Genomic DNA, 16555 nt, shown 5'->3' with positions numbered 1-16555 from the left:
TCATATATTGATGATGTCTGGAAGGGAGACCTAGGGAGGGAATATTAAACAGGGTCCTGAGGGTGGGGCCACCACCCACTTCTTAGAAGATACTTCTTAGAAGACGTGGCACAGGCTGGTTCTGACTCAGCATAAGATGTCATCTGTCATGTTAAAGTAGCAAGAAGATCCTTATCAGATGGTAGCACTGTGCCCTTGGACTTCCTTGGAACTGTGAGTTAAGTAAATGCAGCATGCATGTCATTGTTGTTTATTGAGATGGGCTCTCTGTCTGTGACTCAGGCTGCCCTGGAACTCAGAACAAAGCCCAAGTTGGCTTCAAATCCATTATAATCCTCTGGCCTCAGCCTCCTACGAGCTGTGAACCACCACTCCCAGCTGAACTCATTATTTATAAATAATGGTCAAGTCTCAGGCATTTTGTTATAGCAACCAAAAACAGATTAAGAGTTGCCTGACTTTGTCTAGTAGACATAAGTACCTATTCATCCCAGACAGAGAGCATCCCAACACACTACAGAAGGATTCCATCCGAGTCTAGCTTGGTGAACCAATGAATTTATTTGGGGTAACTTTCAGGGGCAGGGGTGACTCACAGTTGGCTACCTCCCTGGAAAGTCCCCTAAATGACTTACAGGCAGCTACAGCATGGAAATGTCCCACCCGATCCATTGTTTACTGTGTATAGCGTGGGGATTGGAATGTCCAAGAGGAAAGTGGCCTCATGAGGGGGTCTCAGCTCCTGCTCTCCTGAGGTCATCACAACGGCTCAGCGCCCGTGGAGGCCAGAAGAGACCACTGGGAGGTCATGTCCCACCCACAGGAAGGATCAAGACAGAGGTGAGGCAGGGAGTGGGTTCCTATTCAAACAGACGGGAGGCTCATGGGCCCAAGGATCCCACTGCTCTTAACCCCTAGCTTCCGTGCCTGTTCTGATAGACTGCCCAGGAGCTTCCCAAGTTCAAGAGCAGGGAAGGGACTTGCCCCATTTTTCCTGTGGGTTTCTTGCCTGTAAAGCTAAACACCAGCAGAGAAAAGCCCTGCTCACCGAAACACCGGCTCCCGGGCAGGAGCAAGGGTGTGGTGGGGAGGATGCCTCATTTGGCAATGTGTTTGCCTTGAAACCATGAGGACCTGACTTAGAACCCCAGATGTTATATAAAGAAGCCAGGTATGGGGGATACACACAGGGAGTCCCAGAGCTGCAGAGGCAAGAGAACCCCTCCACCTGGCTGGCCAGCCAGTTCAGCCTAATAGGTGATCTAGACCAAGAGGAGATCTTGTCTCAAAGGAGGTGGCTGGTGTTCTAAAGGACAACTTCCAAGGATGTCCCTTGACCTCCACATGCACACACTTACATGTAAATGCTTACATACATGGTCATCCATCCATCCTGGAATATGCACGGCACATGTGTTACTATAGGATGAATCTTTTTTTTTTTTTTTCGGAGCTGGGGACCGAACCCAGGGCCTTGCACTTCCTAGGCAAGCGCTCTACCACTGAGCTAAATCCCCAACCCCAATGTTACTATAACAACAGCAAAATGGAGCTTGAAAGAGATGGCTTAGCAGTTAAGAGGGCTTCTCTCAATGTTCCGTTCCCATTACCTATGTCAAATGACTCACAACTGACTATAACTCCCGCCCCTGGGAATCCAGTGGTCTCTTCTGGCCTCCGTGAGCACTGATCGTGCAGATACCCAATCCCAACACATAGAGAAGGATAATACTAATACCAGTAATACCTGGAATCGAAAGCTAGAAACACCACCATCACCACCACCTAAGTTCCAACATCCTAGGCCCCCTTGGAGGGCAGAGAAAAACCTGAAGCTTCAGGCCAGCTTGAAGGGGCAGATCTCTGCCATCACTGGCCACTTCTCCCTTCCCACCAACTCCTGTTTCTCCCCAGATGAAGAGAAAGTATATATCCGAGCAGAGAAATATGAAGGGAGCTAGAATGGTGTCCATTGAGAAGTGGGAAAGACACACACACACACACAGACACACACACACACAGACACAGACACACACAGACACACACACACAGACACACACACGCACACAGACACACACACACACAGACACACATACACACACAGACACAGACACACACACACACACACACACACACACACACAGAGACACACACACACCGGGGTTAGGGAGATATTGGCCAGATCTGATATGGGGTGTGGCTTTGCTTCCTGGGAAGGTCTCCAGTGTAGCTTTTCCTTGTTAGGCTGTGACAACAGTTGGCCTCAGTAGGCCCTGGAGGGCTCTGGCCTCTGCCTGGCTCCTGGCAATCCTGCATGTATCACATAATTCTGTCCTCTCACATTCCACAGCCTGAAAATAGGCAGTATAGGAAGGCCTGGCTTAGACCTAGTGTTCCTGGAGAGCATCCATCCATCTATCCATCCATCCATCTATCCATCCATCCATCCATCCATCCATCCACTCACCTGATATATTCACGTATATCTCAGGAACTGTCCTTTTTCCAGTTTAACTGGTTTTAATAATTTTGTGTGTACACATGTGCACGCCTGTGTGTTCACATGTGCATGCATGTGTGTGTCTGTCATACATGTGCACATAGAGAAGAATGTCAGTGTCTTGCTGTATCACTCTCCATCATAGCCCTTTGATACGGTGTCTCTCGCTGTACCTGGAACTTGACAGGAATCCCCAGTCATCCTCCTGTCTCTGCCCCCTAACCTCAGCACTGAGGTTAGAGGCTTGTGTGTGTGCCTGGCTTTTTAGGTGGGTGCTGGGAATTGAACTCCGATCCTGATGCTTGTGCGCAGACTTCTTTTACCTGCTGTGCCATCTCCTCGGCCTTCCAGGTGCTCTTCTAAGGAATGATCATCTATCCATGAGCAAACAAAGCTTCTAGCTTGTGTGGGGGTGCATGACTACAGTCCCAATAATCAGGAGCCGGAAGCTGGAGGAGATCTTGATTTTGAGTCCAGCTCGGGCTTCACAAAACAAGGCTCTGTTCCATAAAAGCCCAAAGGAGCCAGTTGTGGTGGCTCCTGCATACAATCCTAGTGCTTGGGAGGCTGAGGCAGGAGGATTGTCACAACTTTGAAGCCAGGGACTCTGCCTCAAAAAATAACAACAACCAAAACAAAACAAAACAAAAAAACAAAAAACAAACAAAAAAACCAAAAAAAACCCCACCAAACCAAAACCAAACAATAACAACACAATAACAGCAAAAAACCACCCCACCACCCCACCACCCCACCACCCCACAAAACAAACCCCAAACCCAAGGCAGAGTTAGGGGTGTATCTCAGTTGGCCCGGTGCCTGCCTGGCCTGCACTAATCCCCAGTACCACATGAACTGTCTGTGGTGACACACTTCCATCAACCCAGCGACTGGGAGGCAGAAGCAGGAGGATCGGAAGTTCAGAGTCATCCTCAGCTACACCGTGAGTATGAGGCCAGCCCGGGCTATCTGAAACCATCTCAAAACTAAATAAAACCTGCAAGAGAAAGCTCTCCTAGATGAACCCAGCATCTTTTCTTCCCAGATTTGAGCTATCCCAGTCTTCCTCACGCTTCCCTGCTAAGGAAAATCCAGCCCTGTGTTTGGGCCTCAGGGCCTTACCCCAGCTACAAAGTTGCCAGTAACTCCTAAGGCCGGGTTCAAGCTGGATGCAAGGAACGAGGTTTGGCACAAACACACGATGTGCTTTCTCAGCCTGTAGATCGTTAGAGAGTTCTTACCCAGAATGCACTCTGCTGAGTCAGGGTCCTTATGCTGTGTGTGTATGAGCCTGCCTATGCTAAACAGGTTTAGGAATGAATGCCAGCAAGGGCCAAGGGTAGAGGAAGATGGGTCGTGTGTGAGAGACATTCTCTTTACATGACCATGCCACCGCCATGGTGCCCTCCTTCCCTCCCTACCTCCCTCCTGTCCTGTCGTCGCAGCTGCCGTCTTCCTCCTCCTCCTCCTCCTCCTCCTCCTCCTCCTCCTCCTCCTCCTCCTCCTCTTCCTCCTCCTCCTCCCCCTCCTCCTCCTCCCCCTCCTCCTCCTCCTCCTCCACCTCCTCCTCTTCCTCCTCCTCCTCCTCCTCCTCCACCTCCTCCTCTTCCTCCTCCTCCCCGTCTCTCTCCCTCTTCCTCACCCCCCCCTCTCTCTCAGAATGTTATTCTCCTCCTCTCTTTCCCTTCCCTTCCCTTCCCCCATTCATGTGTGTTCTTCGTTTGACACAGTCTTGCTATGTAGCTGAGGCTGCCTCTTGGACTCTCCATTCCCTCTACTTCTACTTCCTAGGTGCTGGGATTACAGGCGCGGCCCACCAGGCCGAGCTGGGGATACGTCCCCTCCAGACAGCTCATGGAACCATCAGACTGGTCTGGAGAGGAGAACTAAGACGCTATTCTTTCTGAATACACAAAGATGTTTTCAGAGCTGGCCCCTTAGAAAAGTGAAGCCTTGGAGCTCCCTTCTCCAGTTCCTCAAGGCAGGCAGGAAGCCCAGATCATGTCTCCAGCCCCGGAAGAGTCTCTCCATCCCCCATCTCTCTCTATGTCTCTCTTGCTCTCTCTGGGACCCACACTCTCCCTGCACCCAGGCTTTTCACCCAGAGCTGTGGGCGCCGGGGTGGTCCCCGACACTTGTGTGGCCATGGTTTCCCCAGTGCAGAGCAAGAGAAGCGGGTTTGGAGGGAGGAGGCTCACAGCCACATGGCCTTGGAGCACGAGCCCCTCGTGGGTCTGACCACAGAGGCAGGCTTTCCGCCTTGGGGTTTGGAGCTGGGAACTGGTTGTCCTCTCTGTAATCTTGGCTCACATGGACTGAGGCAGTCTCCTGTCGCTGCCAGGCCCCTCAGCTTGCTCCTGAGTCACGTTCCCCCGGGTTCGCCCAAGCGCCCAGGTCTGGGCTTAGTCATCGGAGAATGAATTGCAGAATTCTTCTGTAGGCTGTCACTGCAGCAGCGAGGCTGTCCCTGAGCCAGGCCATTCACAGCATTCCCTCCTAGGCTGTCATTCTTTCTCTTTGTTGGGGGTCCTGGCTGGAAGAACAAGGCAGTGGAGGGAAGGGGGGGGGGGCGGGAGCCCAGAGTGGAAAGCGTCTCAGAGTTATCTTCCCATATCCCCGTGACGGCCTTCTTCAAGGCCTCCAACCCCCTTTGTTCCATCTATCTTCCTGTTTTGTGTGTGGGCGTTTCTGTGCACGTGTCAGCCGGCGTGAGGTAGCAGAAACCAGAGGGCAGCCATGGCTGTTGGGCCTCGGGCACTGTTTACTTCGTGTATTTTTGGGACGGGGTCTCTCATTGGCCTAGGACTCACAAGTAGGAGAGGCTGACTAGCCAGAGAACTCCAGAACGAGCCATATCTTTAGAGCTAGGATTGTAAGGGAATGCTATCGTGTCTCTCTTAAAAACAAATAAACAATAACATTATTGGTTGTGTGTCTGTGCGTGCGTGTGTGTGTGTGTGTGTGTGTGTGTGTGTGTGTGTGTGTGTCTATGTGTGTACACCACTGCCTACATGTGGAGGTCAGAGGACAACCCATGAGAGACACTTCTTTCCCTCCACCCATGGGTTTCAGGCTTGGCAGCACACATCTTTTCCTGCTGCCCAGTGCCTGGCTTTCGGGAAGGCTCAGATCAGAAGTAGCATATTACTATGGAAGGCTCCAGTTGTCCTGCAGAAGCAGCAGGGCTGAGAGGGGCTGGATCTCAGGCAGTCACTGTGTGGGTTACTCTGCCTACTACAATGTCTCCAAGGCAGCTGTGGCCATCCTGGGAGTGACCACCAGGCAGCCATGGCAATCTTTTTCTGCTTCCTAGGTCCTGGTGTTGAATTCTCCAGGCCGGAGAGCTCATCTGCCTCGGTTTGAGTCTGAAATGTCTCCCACAGGCTCATGTTTTGAGATTCTATTTCTTTTCAGCCAGGTGTATATGTGGGTTTGTGTTTGGGCATGGACACTTGCATGCAGTACCTGCAGAAGCCAAAAGAGGGAGTCAGATCCTCTGGCACTCGAGTTAAGGGATGTTCATGAGATGCTGGAAACTCGTCACAGGGCCTCTGCAAGAGCAGTACATGCTTTTAACTCTCACCACCTCCAAGCTCATGTTCCTGGCTTACAGTTGTCTTCTGAAGGCTGGGCTGAGGGGCAGAGTCTTGAGGAGGTGGGGCTATGTCACCAAGGGTGAGCTTTGGAAAGTCACACCTACCCCTGGCCCCAGTCTGCACTACAGAGTCTTTGTCACACATTCCTGTTGCCATGGCGAACTGAGACCCTCTGGAACTGTGAGCTGAGATGCAGTTCTCCAACCTTGTTTCTGCAGGGTTACTGTGTGTGCTGGTCTGTGTGATTATGTCTGTGTGGGGTACATATACACATGTGAGCCAGAAGTCAATGTTGGGTGTCCTCATAAATCCCCCCTCTTTCACACACACACACACACACACACACACACACACACACACACACACACACACACACACACTTTGTGTTGTTTTGGGTTTATACTTGGGGCAGGAGCATACACATGCCATGCTTGGCGTCTGAAAGCCGCAGGACCGCTTGCAGGAGTCATCTTATGTTTGTACCCAGGTGGATTCCAGGGATCAAACTCAGGTCATCTGGCTTGGTGACAAGTGCACTTGTCACTACACATCTGAGGGTCCCTCATTTAACTCGAAGCTCATCGATTCAGCTAGGCTAGCTAACCAATGAACCCCAGGGATCTATCTGCCCTCTGCCTCCCCAGGACTGGGGGCCATGGGCACATCAGCAAGCCGGGTGGTTTGTGGGTGCTGGGGAGCTGAATTCAGTCCCTCCTGCTTCATTTGGCAAATGCTTTATTCTCTGAGCCGTTTCCCCAGCCCCTGTGAGGTACTTTCAGTCACAGCCACTGTCCTGGCCAGCTTCTTTGTCAACTTGACACAAACTCGAGTCATCTAGGAAGAGGAATGTCAGTGAGGAACAGCCTCCATTAGATTGGCCAGAAGGGAAGCCCGTGAGACATCTTCTTGATTGACAGTTGATGTAGCAGGGCCCAGCCTATTAAGGGTGATACGCGGATGGGCCTGCGTGGCATTCATAAAAGAGCAATCCAGGGGCCTGGAGAAATGGCTCAGGCTGCTCTTCCAGAGGTGCTGGTTTCAATTCCCAGCTCACACAGGGGCTCACAACCATGGGGATCTGACTTCTGGCCTCTGAGGGCACTGCACACATGTGCTGCACAGACATACATGTAGGACAAATATTGACATGCATTCTAAAAAGTAAAATAAATAAATAAATAAATAAATAAATAAATGAATGAATGAATGAATGAATGAATGACCAAACTGAGCAAGCTAGGGGGAGCAGGCCAGTAAGCTATAAGCTGAAATAAATTCTTTCTTTCCCGAACTGCTTTTGGTCATGGTGTCTTTTCTCACTGCCACAGAAGGCAAGGAAGGCTAGGTACACAAAAGTAATTGATACAGGAATGGTTCCAGAGAACTTTATTAGAAACAGGAGGTACAAATATGTAACGATAAGGCTTCACAGCATAGGCACTTGGTCCCATGGCAACGGGGGAAGTGGGCGGGGCTGACCCTCAGGATCTCTCCTCAACCCATTCTCTCCTGGTCCCTAAGATAACCAGCTACAATTTCCTCTGGAGACACCTTGTGCTGTCTTCCCATGATTTCCGCCTTCTTCTGACCTTCTTCCCTGTGTATGCCCACTGTCTTCTACTTGGTCACTGAGATACCTCACCTTGAGGTATCTTGAGGAGAGGGAGGAATGTTTGATGTCACTGCTCCACCAATGCCAGGTGTCTGGAAGTCCCTGAAGATCTAACATCCCCCCCCCTCTGCCCTCATGGGTCATTTTGATATGCTAAGTCCACAAGTCACTTGGTGGGCCAACTCTGGTACCTTCCAGCACACCCACTTCTGGTGCTCTCTCTGGCAGCTTCACTACCAGCTAGGGTAAGGCAGCTCTCTCCCTACTTCACAGATTGCCTCTCTCCTCTGCAATCCCCCCTTAGAGGACTGTTTCCACCTTCAACTTCCTGCCAAATAGAGATGGCCAGGCCTCTGGACCCTGGCGCCCATCACTCAAACTCTGTCTAGCTCAGATCTCCATCACCACCCATTTCCTTAGACACATTTTTAAAAACTTCCCTTGGCCATCCGTACCCACAGGGATTAAGGAAATGATACTATGGAGTAATAGATTCAATCCTGAAAGAGCACGATCTTGCCCCACTTCCCCCAAATCCTATTTTCTCTAAACTATCCAAAGATAAACAGGGCCACTCTTGCCATATTGAAAATAAAAATCAAACTTTCCTGAAATGTCAAGGGTAATTGGTCCTCGATCAGAGCAGCTAATTCCCAGCTGGCGTTGAGAATGGCCCTGGCTCTTAGCCACAGGACCATTGGTCCCTCGTACTTCTGTGGTCACTTGTATGCTTTGCTGAGTGGCTTGTTTGTGTAACTTCTGGAAAGTAATACAAATACTGAGTGTAAACAAACTGAGTTCAGCATCTCCCTTCATCTTCCAAGGTCCCCGGAGAAGCCTTTGGTTCTGTCTCTGAAGCATTTGTGGAATTCTCTCTCAGAACCAGAAAACTCCTCCCTCTTTCCGGTGGCAGGTTGGGTAGCCCCTCACTGGGGGATTCTAGGCAAGCCCTCTATGCCCAACCAGCCCAACCCTCTTTTATTTCTTTTTTTTTTTTTTCTTTTTCTTTTTTTTCGGAGCTGGGGACCGAACCCAGGGCCTTGCGCTTGCTAGGCAAGCGCTCTACCACTGAGCTAAATCCCCAACCCCTATTTCTTTTAAAATATGATCTCGCTAAGTTGTGAAGGGAGGTCTTGAATCTACTACTGTTCTGCCTCAGTCTCCCAACATGCTGGGGCAGCAGCCTGCACTACGAGGTCTGGCTTCATTTCTGAAGCTCTCTCACTGAATCACACCCCCCCCCCCCTCCCCGACACACACACACCATCTGGGTTCCCCTGCACCTCTGTGTCTCTGCCGCTACACAAAAAAACGCCTGCCCAGGAGCCCCTACAGTCTTGTCCCTTACTCCTCCCTTTCCTAAAAGAAGCGGGACATCCCAATCTTCTCTCTGCTTTTGAAGTCTATCTTAGGAGGCACAACAGTGCCCCCTGCTGGAAACTTCCCGCCAGCCACGATTACTGCAGTTTGGATGGCTTAAGGTTGTGGCATACTGAGGTTAAGAAACCTTTGGTGTCAGAGCGCTGTTTGCTCTCTCTACACATTAAGTCACTTCACAGATGTTTAATGAGCAGCTACCTGTGCAGATCTAGAGCAACAACACACACGCTGTCTGGCCCTTTATACAACTGCTCTGACCCCACCAGGTTCTGTATTCCCACTACTTGGTCTGGATTGGTCAGGAGACTCAAGACTTAATGAATGCTGGGAACTTCATAGCCATCCCTTCACCTGTGGAGACCACCGGGTCTCAAAATAGCAATCCTCCTGCCTCACCCTATGTGCTAGAGTGACCAGTGTGCACTAACCGCATCTGGCCGGCTAGTTAGTTATTCTTAAGTATTATTTATAGAAGTATGTTTTTCATGAAGTATTCAAGCATATAATACTAACTGAAGTAGAAGTACACAGATGTGAGTATCAGCCCAAATAACTCAAAGAAAAAAAAGACATAACCTCGGAAATAAATCACTGACTATTTACAGATGAGGAGTCCATTGTCTGCCTGGCAGTTATTCAGACAGTCCCACTGGTCGCTGACATGACGCAGTCAGAATCCAATCAATCGAGCTCTCTCCTTCCCTGTGTGTGCGCGCTGGCACAAGGTCTAGAGGACACCGAGAGTCCTTTGCTGTCACAGGGTCTGTCGCTGAACCCGCAAGCCTGCCAGGAAACAGGTCTGACTCTGTCCCCCACCCTTATAAGTTCTGCTACCTGGGGCCACATCTGGCTTTGTATATGGGCACTGGGGACTTGAACTCACATCCTTGAAGAATGGATAGCAAGCATCCTTACCCACTGAGCTATCTCCCCAGCCCCATGCTCTCCCTTCCCTCTCTTATGACTGCGTCCCACACAATTTCTTCCAAATGCTTGTCATAGCTGTGAGCCACGGAGGTTCATTCTTCTAACACACCACAGTCTACTCAGTCGTTGCCCCACCACGGAGCGGTTTCCAGTTAATGAAGCAGCTATAAAGGTCTCTCTGCCAATATTTTTCTGCTACCGAATTATTTTCCCAGAATGTATTCCCCAAAGGGGGATAACATCCCCACCCCCACCCCACCCCAATGCCAGAGACTGAGCCACTCACTGGCCCTCTAATCCTTAGCCCCTGTTGGATTCTAGGCAGGCTGAGATTAACATAGTTTTACAATCATACACCCCCCCCCAAAAATGTGGCAAATATTGCCAAATGACTCCCTGGGAGGCATTATTTTATAGTGCCAGGAATCTACATGTTTCTTCAGAACACATTTTTATCTTTGGCATATGCCAGCGGTTTTATTTGGTGAATTCTTTTTCGTTTTACAAGTCGTTGCTCATAGATGCCTCCCCTGGGTGCATAAACTATTTTGTTCTTTGTCCAGCTAGGCATCTTTTTGCCAGAATGCCAGCATTTCAGCTTTTCCTTATCAAATCAGAATTCTCTGCTGTTTATAATCCCACGGGCTCTCGAGTCTTCTTTACGCTTCTCCGTGTATATATTTTGATCTCTACTTATCCATTTTGGATTTTTTGTTTATTTGTTTGCTTTTTTTGTTTTTAAGAGTGCTTTTTTTTTTTTTAAGAGCCAAGGTCTCGTGTAGCCTAGGCTGGTTTTGAATTTGCTTTGTAGCCAAGGATAACCATGAACTTCTGAGTCTCCCACCTCTACCCGACTGCTGCGACTGCAGGTGTGTGCTATACCTGATTTCATTCAGTGCTGTGACTCAAACCCAGGGACTGGGTATGCCAGGCAAGCACTGTGCCAATTGCGAGCCACAGCCCCTCCTGCTTTTTATTTGGGGGGGGGTCTCACTATGGAGCCTCGGCTGGCCTTGAGCTCACAATTTTACCCCACCTCCTGAGTCCTGGGATTACAACCAGGCTTGCACCCCCCTAGCCAGCCTTTAGAATTTATATGTAATCCAAGTTGACCACCTGGACATCGGTGATTCCCTGCACTGGTTTCTACAAACAGACGACCCTTCTCTATCCCTAAACTTCCATCTAGACTTTGTCCCAAAGACCCCTGGATTCCCCTACACACTGAGTCATCACGGTCCCTATCTTAAGTCTCTCTTCAGCCTCGTTTTTTCACAGCCCCTGGCTAAATACACTCTACCATCTCTATCCAAAGACGCCACCACAGACTCAAAGCGCTGAGGTGACAGTGGCTCGCTTCCAACTGTATCTGCCTCCACAGTTTTATGCCTCCTCCTATCTTAGGTCCCCCCACCCCCACCCCGTCCGCCACTGCTGACTTCCCAAATTCTGCTTGGCACTCCAATCCCATGCTGGCCTTTTGGCTTCAGCACCTCGTCACACCCCTCCCATCACAGACGAAATCACTTCACATCATTCACATAAAGGCTAACATTTCCGAAAAGGGATTTTGCCGAGAAAGCTAACAAAAAGCATAAACAAGATCCTAGGAAACACGTAGAAAGCATAAGAAAGTATTATAGAGATTTCATGCCCTGTTTAAATGTCACATCCTATTTAAAAGTTAAATCCTATTTAACTTCAGATTGCCTAAACTGTCTGTTTAGTGGTTTTATTTTGCCTCTAGGATTATATATTAAAGATACCCACTTTTTGCATATTAAATCTACCACTCTGCATCCAACCATCACTACTGCCTCCCTGCTTGTCCCATATGGCTTTTAAAGATATATGTTTTTCTTACTCTAGAGCCAAGGAAACATGACTAAGTTTTTATGGACCTTGAAACATGGTGACACTGGACCTCCCTAATCTCTGCCTCCCAGGCCCCGCCCACCTGGGCAGGCGCAGAGATGGTGGGAGGAGAACAGCAGCTCAGGGTGGGGGAGTCAACTTGTGCCTCTGCTTAGAAGGTGGGGTGAGGTGTCAGTGGGCGGCCCTTGGTCCCCCAGCTTTACCTGAATGATGTGGTTACTGGCTAGCGGCATCAGGCGAGCTGGAATTCACCATCTTCCTTGGTGTGGGCACCTGGGATCTTGCAGTTGATGGCAGGGGAAGGGCTGGAGTGTGTGTGTAGATCTTGTGGTATTGTCCTTGCCAGACCAACATTGTCCACACCTTCACTGAAGTAAAACCCAAACACTGCCATCGAGACTTCCACCCTTCACAGGCTGCAAGGGTATCAGGGAGTCCTTCAGACCCCTATGTCTGCACATTGTTCACAATGTCCCCCATGTTGGACTTCAAGGCCTGAGACTTGCTGATATCCGAGGTCTGTAAGAATTCCTGCATTTCCTGCAAGCCTAGGACGTAACCAGGAAGGACCTGATGTTCCTTTGCCATATTCTGACGTATCCTGTTCACCGACTCTTCTTATCCTGTCTCCTACAGACACTGGACATCTCCTTTGTGAGGGGACCCTGGCCAGCTTGCTACCTCTGAGGTCACTGAGCTTCCTGAGGGGGCCTTTCAGGGAAGACTGATATCTTTGATAAGATTCTGCTCTTCTGTCTCCAAGAACTTCTGTTTGTCCAGTTAGAACCAGTTGATGTAGCCTTTGACCACCTTGGGGTGTCGTGTCGATGGGCTTCACCAGCAGTCATAAGCACCCCTCCCCCACTAGCTGCTGTGTCTGCAGCTGGCGAGCCTTATTCAGCACCGCCCAGATCTCATCCTCATGGCTTCCGAGAGCTTCATTGCCTTCCTAGAACTTGGGAGATGTCTGGTTTGTGGGCAATAAGGACAGGATGGTGTGGTCCATGTCCTTGGTGAAGAACTTAGGAGTGGTCACAGAATCATGGCCTCCGTGAGTCAGCCCTCCTCTCTGGACACCCCTCAGCCACCATCAGGAAGAGTTAGGATCTATCTTAACGGTGGGCACCTTTCCTGATCCACTTGAACATGTGGCCAGAGATGGGGCTTCTGTGGGACAGACTGGTGCTCGAGAGTTGCAAGAGACCAGTTTTTTTACAATCTCTGCATGTAGCCCAGGCTAGGCTCAAACATGATTCTCCTGCCTCAGCTTCCCAAGTGCTGGGATAACAGAGGTGTGTGTGTGTGTGTGTGTGTGTGTGTGTGATGCTGCACCTGGATTTAAACTCACACCTATGGCCTTTGCTTGTGCCTGCACTCCCTGACTCCTGGCTTCTTGAAACCCACCCCATACTTCACCGAGGAAGTTTCTACTCCCTGATGGATTGGCAGAACACAGCAGTTATTGCTGTTCTGAGATCTCTAGCCTCTTCTGACTCCATATTCCCCTGTGAGAACGGCCAGTTCTCATCCTCTTTCCAGTATGCCTAACATACCCTGACTGACATGTACTGGGTCTTCCTTTCCTTAGCGGATGACTTATGTCACCTCCATAGGACTCTAGTTCCCCTGCTCCAAGGTTTTGTTTTGTTTGTTTTGTTTCTAGGAAGGAAGATATGCCTGGGAATTGGATGGCATTGTTTGGACTTCCTGCAGACCAGACAAGTCTTCTAAGACCAAGCCACGCCCCCAGCCCCTCCCTGGGGGATTCTAGGCAGGGGCTCTACCACTGAGCCACACCCCCAGCCCCTCCCTGGGGGATTCTAGGCAGGGGCTCTACCACTGAGCCACACCCCCAGCCCCTCACTGGGGGATTCTAGGCAGGGGCTCTACCACTGAGCCACGCCCCCAGCCCCTCACTGGGGGATTCTAGGCAGGGGCTCTACCACTGAGCCACATCTCCACCCTCATTGGTGGATTCTAGACAGGCCCTCTACAGCTAGCAGGGCCCCGACTCCTCAGTGGTAGGAGCTAGGCAGGCGCTCTACAGAGGAGCCAGGCCGGCATCCCAGGAATGGTTGTGAAGAATACAAATCAAGAATCGGGCTTTAGATTGAAGACACCTAAAGCACAGCAGAAGCCACAGGTGCAGGGAGCACTGGAAAGCAAGCGGTTTGCTGACTCCCGGCACCTCTGTGTGCTCAGAGCTATCACGCCGCCGCCAGCATCACTCAGTATCTTCTATCCCCGCATAGCAAAAGGAGCAAGCGTTTTTCTGGTTGGGAAAATGCCCTTGGCCACCTCATTCTACAAGTGGCTCTGATTCTATTATGCCCTCCCCCCTCCCTTCCCACCTGCCCTCCACCCCAGCCGTAAGCCCCTTTAACTGTCAGGAAACCTGACCCTAAAGACATGGATGGTTCCATTACTAAGTGACACCACCAAGTATTTGCCATCTACCATGGTGGTTACCCGGGGCTTTTCCAGGCCGTGGTATGCTGTTAGGAAGTCACCCAGAAGTGACCCCTTGGGATCCAGGATCACCACCTTATTCACCTCTCGAAGGGTCAGAAATATGTAGCCCTTCTTATCCACAGACACAGAACCTGGCTGGCAGCCATGGAGCCCAGGGCCTTTGTATTCCCAGATCACCTGACCTAGCCCATCACAGAAAACCACACTGTTCTGCTGCCAATCTGACCCTACGAAATTGCCCTGGGGGCTGGTGGTCAGGAACACCAGTGCCCTCTGGCCTCGGCTAGCCTTGCCTCCAGGGATAAACCGGGTAGCCAGGCTGCCTTCTTTCTTGTATACCTCCACGTGGCCTGCCACACTGACAGCCACCCGGTCTCCACACGGCATCGCGGCCACGGCGTGGCTGGACTGGGCGAGGCTCAGGGACCTGCGCCACTGAACTTCCCCCTCAGGACTGACGAGATAGAGCTTTGCGTTGGCCGAGAAAGCCACGGCGTTCTGCAGGGCAGCCACGCTGCACGGGGAACAGCCCTCGGGGACCGGCACTGTGCCCTTGTAGTCGCCATTGAGGGAGAAGCGTTTCAAGACCCTGTTCTGCTCATCGGCCACCAAGATCTCCTGGGGGCCGTAGGGACAGAGCCCAGTGATTCGTGGGGAGCGCTTGTCCCCAGGCATCCTTGTGGGGAAACTCCAGGAGAACACAGGCCGAGGGAGGGGGCCCGAACCTTCCAGGTTTGGCCTCAGGATGGGGCTGGGCTCCCGAGAGACAGACTTGCCCCTGCCTTTGCACTTTTTCTTCTTGTTAGGTCTGTTACCCCTTTCGATTAGGACCTCGTCATCTTCTGGGGGGTTCTGGGCTTTGCCTTCCTTGGGAATCAGGGGCTGGGCTCCGCCCTGCTTCCCTGTCTTAGTTCTGTCATCCCCTTGGCTTTGAGCTTCATCTCCACCTTGGGTGCCAGCTCCAACCTTCCCACCGTCCTTCTGGGATTGCCTTGGCTCCTCAAAGGAGAGTCGGAGCAAGTGGCAGTTCTTGTCCTCGAGCCCAGGGTGGAGCTCCAGCTGGGGCAGCACGCAGCGGGTGGGCCCAGATGTCCAGGGAGTGTCTTGAAGCTGGCGCAGGCGCTGTGTGATCGCTCCCTCCAGCGAAAGGATCTCCGCCTCCAGACCCAGGCTGAGCACCCGACGGGCAAAGGCAGCAGCCGCCTTGGCCACCTGCTCCTGGCTCTCTATCTTGGTCAGCCTCTCCCTCGTAGCCTCCTCAGCAGCCTCCACGAGGGCCCGGAGTTGTCCCAACACCTCCTGCTTCTGGGCCAGCAGGGATTTGAGGATTCGTTCGGCCGCCTCCTCCACCTGAGTCCCCACACTGGCTGCCTGCTCTCGGAGCAAGGCCAGTGCTTCCTTTTCTGCCACCCGAGTGGCTTCTAGCTCCAGCAGATTACTGTCCACACCCGCCAATAACTCCTCAAGGCCTGGCTTCCTGGAACGCACTGCTTCCGCCAGGGGCAGGCAGGGGTGATCAATATGGGGACCCAGGCGGCAGTCCTTGCAGAGCAACTGAGAACAAGGCTGACACAGGAAGCAGAGGGTTTCCCCGGGGTGCTGGGGACACTGGGATGCCTGGCGCTCTCGAGCTTCTTCATCGTACCACCCGGCTCGATAACCCACCAGGTCGACTACACGGTGCTTGTGGGTCTGTCGGGAGCAGCGGTGCCCGTCAGCACAGGCCTGGCATAAGTCATCTGCGCAGTCCAGGCACCTGGCTGTCGCGGGTCCCCCCGAGCTCTTGCCCCCCACCAGAGGGCACAGAGCGCAGGTTGGCTTCCCTGAATGGCTGTCCCCGGCAGCTCTGGCCTTGACAAGATCCAAGAGCCCATTGACAAAGAAGTTGGTCTTGAAGGCGGCCACACCTTCCGGGGGGACAGGCACAGTCTCCCGACACTCGGGGCAGCGGACCTGGCCACCGATGTCCAGTTGGGCCAGACAGTCCTGGCAGTAGGTATGTAGACATGGCAGAGTCTTGGGCGTGTGTAACTGCTCCAGGCAGATTTTACAGGCTAGGAAATCGCTGCTCAGTGCCTCCAGCAGGGTTGGGGAAGAGACTTTGGAGGTCATACTGTAAGGGAAGGGGCAGAGGTCAGAGGTCAGAGGTCACCGGGCCATGCCCCTAGCTTGTTTCTTCCCCTCTCCCGCTCC

The 16555-nt window shown here is 51.7% G+C and overlaps 1 protein-coding gene across 3 annotated transcripts in view; it reads right to left on the bottom strand.

Moving 5' to 3' along the window:
* Positions 1 to 7467: 7467 nt before the first annotated feature.
* The window catches only part of Trim56 (tripartite motif containing 56), a 10809-nt gene continuing 1721 nt past the window's right edge, over positions 7468 to 16555 (bottom strand). For 2 of the 3 annotated variants that reach the window (XM_039090067.2, XM_039090068.2), the window contains exon 3: positions 7468 to 16475. In XM_039090067.2, coding sequence (XP_038945995.1) covers positions 14270 to 16474 — 2205 coding nt within the window. In that variant the 5' untranslated portion in view covers position 16475 and the 3' untranslated portion in view covers positions 7468 to 14269. The remainder of the gene's footprint in view (positions 16476 to 16555) is intronic. The other variant, NM_001399685.1, reaches the window with a different exon arrangement.

The sequence above is a fragment of the Rattus norvegicus genome, chromosome 12 (assembly GCF_036323735.1).
Source record: "Rattus norvegicus strain BN/NHsdMcwi chromosome 12, GRCr8, whole genome shotgun sequence".
NCBI classification, from domain to species: domain Eukaryota; kingdom Metazoa; phylum Chordata; class Mammalia; order Rodentia; family Muridae; genus Rattus; species Rattus norvegicus.
This window is presented reverse-complemented; position numbering and strand designations above follow the sequence as displayed.